Source organism: Myotis yumanensis, unplaced genomic scaffold, assembly GCF_028538775.1.
Source record: "Myotis yumanensis isolate MYYU_CA2020_CCGP unplaced genomic scaffold, mMyoYum1.0.hap1 SCAF_10, whole genome shotgun sequence".
Classification (NCBI taxonomy): domain Eukaryota; kingdom Metazoa; phylum Chordata; class Mammalia; order Chiroptera; family Vespertilionidae; genus Myotis; species Myotis yumanensis.
The window spans coordinates 14,350,545-14,362,418 of NW_027223761.1; the positions used below are offsets into that span (position 1 = coordinate 14,350,545).

At 45.0% G+C, this 11,874-nt stretch overlaps 1 protein-coding gene across 1 annotated transcript; it reads left to right on the forward strand.

Moving 5' to 3' along the window:
• The first annotated feature begins 9,674 nt into the window (after positions 1-9,674).
• On the forward strand, positions 9,675-10,106 carry LOC139017869 (baculoviral IAP repeat-containing protein 5-like). Its single transcript, XM_070426484.1, has one exon. The coding sequence runs from the start codon at positions 9,675-9,677 to the stop codon at positions 10,104-10,106; it is 432 nt and encodes a 143-aa protein (XP_070282585.1).
• The last annotated feature ends 1,768 nt before the right edge of the window (positions 10,107-11,874 follow it).

Below are 11,874 nucleotides of genomic sequence, written 5' to 3' on the forward strand. Positions count from 1 at the left end.
GTTCAAATCCTGGCTTGCCCACTTTGTTTCCATATAACTTTGGCAATCGACATTACCTTGTTGTGGCCAAAGGTGAACTGAGTGGGGGGGAGGGGGTGAAAGGATTCAGGAAAAGCCAGACAAGAGAATGACAGCTGGGTGTCAGTGGGACGCTGCCTCCCTGATGAGGAGAAAACGACAGCGCCCACAAGCCGTGTCTTTATTTTATAGCAGATGCCACGAGGCAAAGTAGAGGCGTGATCACGTTGTTGACAGCATTCTCGTGAGCTCCAACCTCACTCAACTATATGCACCTGAACTCTACCACAAGGCATGTGGGGTTACGTGTTTGGACCATAGGTTCAAGCTTACAACCACAGCCGTTGGCTATAATTGTGCTGGGTGGGCCCTGCCCTCCAGCTGGGACTTGCACGTGGCAATAAGAGGACCCTGTCCTTCCATTAGTCCGAGGCTTGGACCTAGCCAAAACACTGTAGCCGCGCCCCATATTACCTAGCTAAGTCTCTACTAGCAGTTTCCTTGCCTGGAGAATAGAGATTATACCACCCACCTCATGGTGCTAATGTAGTAAGTAAATGTTAGAGCAAACAATAGGCACTTAATAAATGGTCATTGAAATTAAGGGTAACTTACTAATCAAAATTAATAGACTGTTATTGCCAGGAGTAGTTACATTTTTAAGAGTAAAAGTGATTCTTTGAATTAAATCATTCCAGGTCATTATTCAACATGTTCGTAAAGTAGCTGAGGCTTTTCCAAAATTCCTTTAGTCCCACACAAATGTCTAGCCACTTTACAAATGGAATAGCATGATAGCTTAATATACATACCAAAAATCCAGATGGCCCAGGTTCAAGTTCCAACTCTGCCACTTTCTAGCTGTGAGACCTTGAGCAAGTGATTTAACCTATCTGTGTTATTAACTCCATCTATAAAGGAGGAATAATATTTAATTGTATTAAACTCCTAGAGGTGTTATGAGGATCAATTAGGTTAAAACATGTAAAACTAAAAGTGGCATATTGTAAGCACTCAATAATCGTTGATGTTATTATGATGATTATTCTATTGATTGCTGATCTAATTGTGCCTGCACCCATGAAAGGGATAAAATAATTACCAGAACCAGAACATCCCCTTGTATCAGGAAATCTACAAATGCAAAGATGGAGAAGGAATAGAAGGTTTATAGTCTCATTGTAACAATAACTCATGCTCACTTTATGATAAATGCTATATCCTAGGAGTCACTATAAATAGAAAAAAATATGCATTCCAACATCCCACCAGTGAGGTAAAGATGTGAATGTCACTTTAAGACTTTAGGCTACTCTAGGATAGCTCAACAGAAGGGCTTATAACCAGAACTGGGGTACATGGCCACAAATGATGAACAAACTCATCAGTAAAAAATATACTATTATTCTTAAATCCAAGTATTGGATTAATTAAACTACAGCAGAGTATAAGTTTATGCTTCTCCCTTTCAAATTTTTTTCCTTTCAAATTTGACCAAGCCAATGAGATGCATTAAGCTAACATTTTTTTCCTATTATGTTTCTCAACTTCTATTGCCTTATAATTAGAAGGGTGGTTTAAATACTCAAAAACTAGAAATTTGCCCCTTAAATTAAGCGCCATCTCAGAATCTACATAGAGGTGAACATTAAGATGAAATAGAATTCATTAAATGAGAAGAGACAAGTTACCCCTTTTAGTGGGATTGCTGTCATTTTCTTGATCCAGCACCTATTTTCTGATGGAAATGTCATCCCCTCTCCCCACATACAAACTCTAACCATGATAATCATATAGGAGGAACCACATTCTTAAAGATCCCAATCCCATAACCACTAGTGACTCATCCTGGATCGGGCCCCAGACTCAAACTGAGCCCATGATAATATCCCATCCATTTGACTATAATTGATTCACTCAGGGAAGCCATCACCTCCAGTCAATCAGATACTTTCCAAGGACGAAAGCCACAGATGTGTGATTAAATCCTCTTCAATGATAGGAGTTATAAGATGGAAAAGTTAGAGCTATTGCTAGCAATAGTTTCCATCACTGTGAAAAGAAAGAAAACGAAGCAATCTTCAGTGAGAAAGAATACAGGTGACACAGTGAAAAATAAAGATCTAGTGATACTCCAGTCCTTGTTCTAATCTCTCCTGTATCCAAGATGTCTATGATTTGGTAAGTCAACCTCCCTTAGATTCCATGGGCTAATAACTTCTCTTTCTGGACAAGTTGTATCTCTTTCCCTTGTAATCCAAACAGCTCTGACTGAGATGCCCCCCAAACCCAGGAAGAAGCGTATTGGCATCCTTAAAAATCATTAAGTAGATGAGCTTTGACATCTTCACCAAAAACCTTTTCAATTGCTTTCACAAAAGGAAAGAAGAGACAGGCTTCATGGTGTATTGCATAGAGCAGGCAACAGGAAGAGTGTCAGGCTTTGGGCTAGAGACCTCTCTCTACCATTCCCTGGGGAGTTACATGGGCAGGCCCTTTAGCCTCTTTAAGTCCGAGCTTCCCCATTCATAAAATAAAAGCATTACAGGGCTTAGAAGACCCCTCCAAACCCTGAAACCATAGTTTTCAGTTTTATTTCTGTAAGTCAATTGCTTCTGAGCTACCAGGATTCACTGGTATTTGTCTAACAGAAGTTGTTTTTCAAAACGTCTTCCCATTCTCCTTTTGTTAGTCTGGAAACTTGTGTTAGCATTTAAGCCGCTAATTTTTCTCATTCTCATCCTGTCTCCAATTAAACCCAACACTTCTTGGAAACTGGCTGGAAGCCCACAGCTCGGTTGGCAGAGAAAGAGGATTAACAAGAGTGGCTCGCTGGTGTGATAAGACTAATGAAGAAACAGTGTGTGGTGATCACTTCTCTGGAGAGGAGTTTAACCTTGGGAAGGATTTCACCAGTGATGGCTGAAGACACTGGTGCCTTTGAGAAAGGGTTACAGACATTAGCCTAGGATTGCACTCCCCGAGAGAGAGAGCCTTAGGTAAAGGCACTTGGTACTTGTTCAGGGCAATCTGTAGGGAGCAGATGTCACCAGGAGCTTGGGGCTGGGATGTGAGCCAAGGTCGAGCAAGAAGTCAGGAAAACCCTAGTGACAGATCTGCGGAGCCAGTGGCCATGTCTGTTATAAAAATGAAACACTTGCTCCCAACATTCGCAGCCAGCTTTGCTGGATCGGAGTGGAGTTGGAAGGAACATGAAAAGATGACAAGCACCTGCCAAGAAGACAGCAGCCTTGCTGTGGCGTCTGAAATGCCATGTTTAATCACTGCGGCACACTTACTTCAGCCGACTCGTGACAAAAAGAAGTTCCTGATGAAGTTATTGCTCTGCTGATTGAATTAATGATTTTCCGTTCCAGTGCTCACGTGTTCGTGGAGGCAGCACTTTGGAGACATGCACCTCCACAGTTAACTCATTGCAGGACCAAGGTGTTGGGAGAAGACAGGGCTCACCAAGGGAACAGGCTGTGTTTGCCACAGCACTCTGAGCTGGGTAAAGTATTCTGATGAGGGAAAGGGAAAATGGAGAAAGACAGAGAGAAGGGTGAGAGCTGTGTAAAACCAGGAAGGAAGGACACCAGAGGACACATAAAACCATTCGTGTCCCTGATCGGTGGCAGCCTCTGCCACCACCTACACCCAACTTCATATCCATCTCTTGTAACATTCACCCTCTTCACCTCAACCCCACTCTCTCAACAAAAACCCCAGATTTTGAACCTATACTGAGTATGTTTGCCTAATAGTGAGTCTCATACTATGTCAAATATGTTGGAGAGAGAAAAAAAATGTTTTTCTGAATGTGTTTTTTAAAGCCATTAGAAGGGCACACATGTTTAGAGGTGGCAAACTCACCTGTGGCCTCCGAGGGTCCACAGAAGGGTGACGCCCACAAGCCAGTCTCAGAGACGACAGGCTGCATCCCACTGCCAGTGGCTGCGGCTGCTGCCACCTGCGTCTGAGTCCGTTTTAAAGAGCTAGGAGCACTTGGAGCGGTGGGAAGGGGAGGGAAGGAGGAAGCTAACTAATAGCTTGCAAGCATGTCTTCTTAAAAGCGTGTTAACCAAACAAGCTGCCACCCCTTGATCCCTCCCACTCCTGCCTGAATGTACACTAATGGAAAATTAAGTTTTCAATTTTTCTAATTCCGTCTCATTCAGGAGCAGTTAGAGCCCCAGCGGTTTGCTGAATTCCCAACGTGCTTTTTCACGAGCTCCCTCAGGAAGCAGACAAAAGAGCTTTGTCAACAAGTTACTGCCAGCAGCAGGCAGGAAGGTTTGTGTCAAAGGGGAGTCATCTTGGAAGTGAAAGAAAGTGAGGCTAAGGATTCTGGCGATCTTGGCTGCATGTGGAAGACATTTCCATGTTCCTTTGCCCACCCCCTCCTGCCCCAGCTGAACCATAGTTGGAACCTGGCAAAGGGATCCTCTCCCTCCTCACTGTCCTGTCCCCAGTGTGTTAGGAAAACCTCCCCAATAAAACCATAAGCTTCCTGTGGGCAGGTTCTCTGGTCCCCAAGGGTAATTGACCTTGACCTCTAGGGGATAAATCTACTTAAAAGCAAATGTCACAGTAAACAGTGATGAACAGGTTTATTGGGGGCCTCTATTAAAAACTAAAATGAAAATTTATAGAAATTGATTTCTTTGGGCTTGTTTTTAACCAACTTTAGGTCATTATTATTCGAGAGCAAAAAATAAATCAGGTATTGATTCCTTGGGCATCATTTTCCACACAATTATGTGCTTGCACAATGGGGCATTCTTGATTTCATATTTAACTTTCACAGCAAGAGCAAATAAGAGAGTCATTTTTGAAAAAATATGTAGTCTTCCTTACTTTTCCCATAGGACTCTCTTAAGTATCTTATATTCTAATCCTTCACCTACTAAGGGTACTCCGCAATCCTGTTTTGCCAAACAGCATGCACGCAATTCAGACAGCCTTCAAACATCAATTCCATTGACTTCATGAAATCCTACACCCTTTGCAGAATTTCTAGGTTTACTTTGCAACTGACTTACATTGAATTTTTCAGATGTTTACCCTTCATAAATCATCAAGAACCTGACACACACCCACCAAGACACTGGGTGACACAAGGGGATGGAGGAGAGGCGAGGGCTGACCAGGCAAGGCTGCCTGATTGGGAACTGCTGTGAGTGATGAGTTCATTAGTGGATGTTTTCACTTGCAAAGCCTTTCCCTACGCAATTTCATAGAACCCCTGTGATTTGTTAAGTAATTCCGATATCTGCCACAGGTTGCTACCAAATGGTAATTTAGAGTAATCTAATCCTAATGAATGGCTGGGCTATGAGGAAGGAGAAATAAAGAGGCATTGTTTAGGAGCTCAATTAATGAGGTCTTTCCAAGGCATCATTATAACTAAACTATGAGAAATGACACTGCCATTTCACCCTCTCAATGTCTATGACAAGCAAGATTCTCATATGCCTTGACTTAAATGTAGGTCTGAAAATGCACATTTTATGATTTATTGGAACTTGGGTGACATAAATGGAATGCTAGAGAAACCAAAATCTTGTGGACAGAAGGAAGTGTGTGGATAATATATGTGAATTTGTCTGGAGCTTGAGGAATGGGATAGGGGCATGGATGGTGGAGCAGAAGCTCAACAAAGCATCAGGTGGCAGGTAGAAGTAAAAGGATTTGAGGAGACTTTAAGCCCAGGCTTGAGAAAAAAGTAAAGGAAATATTCTAGGAGTTATCAACTCCCCTTGCTAGGAAAGGCCTAGTACAGTGGTCAGCAACCTTTTGTACCTCACGGACCACCAGTGGTCCTCGGACCACCGGTTGGTGACCGATACTCCAAAGGTTTCCTTAAACCAGTGGTCGCCAACCTTTTGAACCTCACGGACCACCGGTTGGCGACCGCTGACCTAAAATACCTGCTATTAAAATTGCTATTCACAAGAGGAAAATTTGTGGCTCATGGTTTGATTGCTTTAGAGCAGTGGTCGGCAAACTCATTAGTCAACAGAGTCAAATATCAACAGTACAACGATTGAAATTTCTTTTGAGAGCCAAATTTTTTAAACTTAAACTATATAGGTAGGTACATTGTTATTAACTTAATTAGGGTACGCCTAAGGCTTAGGAAGAGCCACACTCAAGGGGCCAAAGAGCCGCATGTAGCTCGCGAGCTGCAGTTTGCCGACCACAGCTCTAGAGCAGTGCTTCTCAACCTTGGCTGCACATTAGAATCACCTGGGAATCTTTTTAAAATCCTGATTTCTGGGCCTCATCCTCCGGAAATTCTGTTTCTTTGTTACTAATGTTGTGGCCCCACCCCATAACAAAGAAACAGAATTTCCGAAGGATGAGGCCCAGAAATCAGGATTTTAAAAAGATTCCCAGGTGATTCTAATGTGCAGCCAAGGTTGAGAAGCACTGCTTTAGAGAATGTAGTTTCAATAAGGAACTTGAGAGTTACACTTGCCTCCCTACCAGATGACTGTGGTTCAAAGTCTGACTCAACTGTTGCATGACCACGTGTGACCTAATTTCTCTGACCTTCTGCACCTTGTTAATAAAATGAGGATGTCACTCTCCATTTCAGAGAGTTTTGGAGGCTTAGAACTAGCATCCATCTTATCATAAGTGCTATACTGGTATACTGTCTGTCTGCCACACATTATTCACTAAGTGAATTTTATGATGATGATAGTATGGCTGGGGCTAAGGTGTACCCAGCCAACCTGAAGACAGACAGGTGGAACTGTGCTTAGCTAAGCCAACAATAATTTCAAATCACCGTTTCTGTTACAGAACAGAGCAAGCACTGAGAAATGAAATGCCAAAGTGAATCAAGGAAGAGCCCTTAGCAGTCCAGAGTTGGGGTACACGGAAGAGAAAGGCCCGGGTCTGCACACACTCTCAGAGGTGATCAGAACCAATGAAGGAGCAGCTTCCCCTAGGTGTGGACTGGACAGTCTCCGCCCAGAGATGACTCAATGTGTCATCTTTGCCATCTCAACTTTGCCATTCTTGGCCTGAGAAGGTGAACAGCAGGAAAAATAAAACACAATTGCCATATCAAATCATGGGAAAGGCAGGAAGACTGGTAGGTTAATTCCTGATTCCCTAAAAATGATAATAACATCAGTCTCGTGCTTTCATCCTTGGCACTTATCTTGAGTGGGGTCCTCTAGAAGCAGAGCCCAAGGCTGGGATTCAGAGGCACGTAACTTACTGAGGTATTGCTCTCAGGAGGAACTGTAAGAGAGTTGAGACAAGAGGAAAGAACTGAGCAAGGATGTGGTCTCAGGTAAGTCTAGCCTCGGTCAGCCTCCCAGGCATCTCCAATCAAGTGGCTCCTGTCAGCCAAGGACAATTATATATAGGAAGTCACTGGTGTGAGCTGTTAGCCATGGCTCGGAAGGGGTGCACCAGCTGGTAAAGCAGTGGTTCTCAACCTTGGCTACACATTAGAATCACCTGGGAATCTTTTTAAAATCCTGATTTCTGGGCCTCATCCTCCGGAAATTCTGTTTCTTTGTGATGGGGTGGGGCCACAACATTAGTAACAAAGAAACAGAATTTCTGGAGGATGAAGCCCAGAAACCAGGATTTTAAAAAGATTCCCAGGTGATTCTAATGTGCAGCCAAGGTTGAGAACCACTGTGGTAAAGGGATCTCAGAGGGGCACCAGCTGTTTCTACTACAACATTGTTCTGGGTAGGTGCTTTAGGTATATTAATTCATGACAACCCTCGGAGGTTCTCCTAATTGACATAGGAGAAAAGTGAAGGTCAGATAGTCTAAGCCCGTGGTCGGCAAACTACGGCTCGCGAGCCATATGCGGCGCTCTTTGGTCCCTTGAGTGTGGCTCTTCCTAAGCCTTAGGAGTCCCCTAATTAAGTTAATAACAATGTACCTACCTATATAGTTTAAGTTTTAAAAAGTTGGCTCTCAAAAGAAATTTCAATCGTTGTACTGTTGATATTTGTTTGGCTCTGTTGACTAATGAGTTTGCCGATCACTGGTCTAAGCAATTTGCTCTGAGTCACCCAGCTTATGTGGCAGAGTCAGGATTTGAACCCTGGCATTCTGATTCTGGAACCCACACACCTGGCCACGTTTCTACCTTATGAGATGCTGTTATAGGTTGAATTGTGGTCGCCCCCCCCCCCACTCCTCCCACAAATGAAAATGTTGAAGTCTAATTCCCAGTACCACAGAATGTGACCTTATTCAGATAGAGGGTTATTACAGATGTAATTAAATTGTTGGGGGTCACACTAGAGTAGTGTGGGCCCTTAATCCAACATGAGGGAAGAAGGCCATGTGCAAACAAGGGCAGAGCTTAGAGTTATGCAGCTACAAATCAAGGAACACCAAGGATGGCTAGCAAGCCATCAGAAACTAGGAAGAAGCAGGAAGGAGTCTGTCCCCAAAATTTCAGAGGGAGCTTGGCACTGCTGGTGCCTGGATTTCACACATCTTGGCTCCAGAACTGGTAAATTTCTATTGTGTTAAGCCATTCAGTTTGTGGGACTTTGTTACGGCTGTCCTAGGAAACTGATACGGGTGCTAAGAAAAGGTACTAAACATTGGGGAAGAATGTCCTGGTACAATTATTCATTTTAAGTTCAAAATAATGATTTACTCCAAAGTAGGTTATAATCATAGTTAAGTGTTTCAAACTGACATATATACCCAGAATTTATACAGCCCTTGGGGGGAGCTAAATCTCCCGCGTGTAAGCTCTTGGGCTTGAAATCATACTGGCTTGAGTTATAATCCGAGATCTATCATTTATTTAGCAGCTGCATGGCCTTCAGCGAGTGTAATGACCTTTCTATGCTGTAGTTTTCTCATTTGTGAAATGGTGACAATAATAGTAGCCTCCCCTTAGAATTATAAGAAGGATTATCTGAGATAATATATTTCATATTTAACATAACGGCCTGGTACGTGGCACGCATTGCATGTTAGCTATGATTTGTATCACTTACACTAATTTGAAATCCAATCACGATGGACGTAGAAAACCTGAGCTCACATCTCTCTTCTACGGGCTACTCCCGCACCTCTGAGCCTCCTTAGCTCAGCTGTAAATGAGACTGAGCCAACGTACTGTTGGGGAGGTACAGCGACCAAATAGGACTATATATAAGTGTCCTTTAGGAATAATGACACTGCAAAGATGACACAGGCCCTAACTGGTTTGGCTCAGTGGATAGAGCGTCAGCCTGTGGACTCAAGGGTCCCAGGTTCGATTCCGGTCAAGGGTATGTACCTTGGTTGCGGGCATATCCCCAGTTGGGGGTGTGCAGGAGGCAGCTGATTGATGTTTCTATCTCATGGATGTTTCTAACTCTCTATCCCTCTCCCTTCCTCTCTGTAAAAAGCAATAAAATATATATTTTTTAAAAAATAAAAAAATAAAGATGACACAGCTAGCTTAGCATTCATTACCCCGCTGAATGAAAGAGAACGAGCTACCTGTGGGCTGGCAGGAGGAATCGTTGCCATCTGAGATCCTGTCGGCCAGCACTTCTCAAACGTGAAGGAGTATAGGAGTCACCTGGGCTGCTGGTGATAAAACAGATTCTGGGCAGCGGCCGACCACCGCCGAGGTTGGGGTTTGAGTCGCAGCACCGCTCGGTGGGATGGCGGCCCGGTCGTTGCCCAAGCCCTGGCAGCACTACCTTCAAGACCACCGCCTCTCCACCTTCAAGCACTGGCCCTTCCAGGAGGGCTGCGCCTGCACCCCCGAGCGGATGGCGGCGGCCGGCTTCACCTACTGCCCCACGGAGAACGAGCCCGACTTGGTCGAGTGTTTCTTCTGCTTCAAGGAGCTGGAAGGCTGGGAGCCAGGCGACGACCCCACGGAGGAGCATCGGAAGCACTCGCCCGGTTGTGCTTTCCTGTCTCTCACGAAGCGGGTGGAAGAGCTGTCCGTCGGCGAATTTTTGGAACTGGACAAAGACAGAGCCAAGAACAGAATCATGAAGGAAGTCCACCGACAGCAGGAAGGACTGAAGGAAGCTGCGAAGAAGGTCCGCAGTGCCATCGAGCGGCATCTGGCCGACCCGGAGTGACGGCTCCCGCACACCCCCTGGCCCCGGCGCGGAGGGCGTCATGGCCAAGGCTCGGCCCCCAGTGTTCCCGGCTGCTGTCTGGGGCCCGAACAGCGACTTTGGAAAGGACATTTTGAATTTGAAATAAGAACACTTAAGCTCGATGTTTGCTCTCTCTAAAACGTGGTGCCAGGGCTACTTCTGTCTTTGCACCTGGTGTTGCTGGTCCTTTTTCCTTGCCAACTTCCACTGGAGGGGATGGCAGGGGAGGAGGCTCAAGCTGAGGCTTTTGCTGGAACAAGTACCTGAAGCCACCTCCTGGGGGCAGGCTGTGTGCAGAGATCTTCCAGAGTGCATGGGTAGCTGCTCCTCTCGGGCACAAACCCCACCCCACCCCCTTGGGCCTGATCCCCGCCTTGGCCCAGGCTATCTTACTCTGGCTTCCGCACCCTGGGCCTCCCTCAATCCCAGCAGTTGTCATTCATGCTTGTGGGCCTTCCTTCTTTCCTTTCTTTTTTGTTTATCATCGCCTGAGGATATTTTCCATTGAATTTTAGGGAGAATGGAAGAGAGAGGGAAAGACCGAGAGAGATAATGTTCTATCTACTGAGCCCAACCTGCTTCGGCATTGGGAGTTTGGGCTTTACTGAGTATAGAAGTCACCTGGGTTGCTTGTTAAACTGCAATCTTTGGGTAGCGGCAGCCCAAGGGGGTTTGAATGGTTTGAATCGCAGCACTACTGGGGGGGGGGGGGGGGGGGGGAAGGATGCCAGGGTGGGAGGTGAGAGGTTGGATCACATAGGCAGAGCTCTTCCACAGCGCAGTGTCTGGGCTTCCTGCTGACGGCTGTTACAAATAAATAAGTAAACTAATTAATTAATAAGCAGATTCTGATTCCGCATGTCTGATTCCACAGCCTACCTCGTTCAGAAGCTCCCAGGTGTGGTCCAAATTCACTGAGACATGTCCATGCCTTGCAAAATAGCATGAGATTCACCCATGAGATAGGGCGCAACTCCTAATCATTGAGATTGGGTCCCCTCTGGGATTTAGCAAGAATATATATATTCTTATATAGATCCTTGTTCTGGGAACAAAATGGATCATTTCCTACAAATATGAAGTCTGTATCTGTGCTTGCTGTGTTGGGAAGAAATGCCCCTTAAAAGGACTCCAGAGAAGTCCCTCTGGGTGGAGATGAATGCCTACTTGTGCCCTGAGGGTGTTTAATGCCTCCCAAAGGAGACTCCTCAGTCTGGATCGTTTCAACCACTCCCACAGGCCTCCTCCCACAACACAGGCTGAACCGTGAACGCTGGATTTTATTTTATTTTTTCCAGTGGAAACTTGTCGCCATCTATTGGATAAAAAAAGGAAAAGAACGAGTACAGTAAAACAGGGTGGGACAAAAGTAGGTTTACAGTTGTGAGTACATGAAACATAAGTTTGTTCTTCTTATTGTTTATTATTTTCTATAGGAACCTTCTTGTCCCACCTTCTATTTCATTGATTCCAGCTCTTCAACCTGAGAAGGGCCACAAAGCGGGGTAGGAGGTGGGGGTGGATTCTGGAACTGTAAAAGACCACGGGGACTGCAGTTTCAGCCCTCTGGTCTCCCAGTTCGGCCCTGAAACATAAACCATCTAGGCCAGAAGGGGAAAGAGGCATTAAGCAAATCCACAAAGAAAAGCATTAAGTAATTGCTTCTTTCAGCATCTCCAGAAGGGGAGGCATCAATTTTAAAGGGACTGTGGGCCCTGAGAAAGAATTTAACTGCTAAGGTGGACTC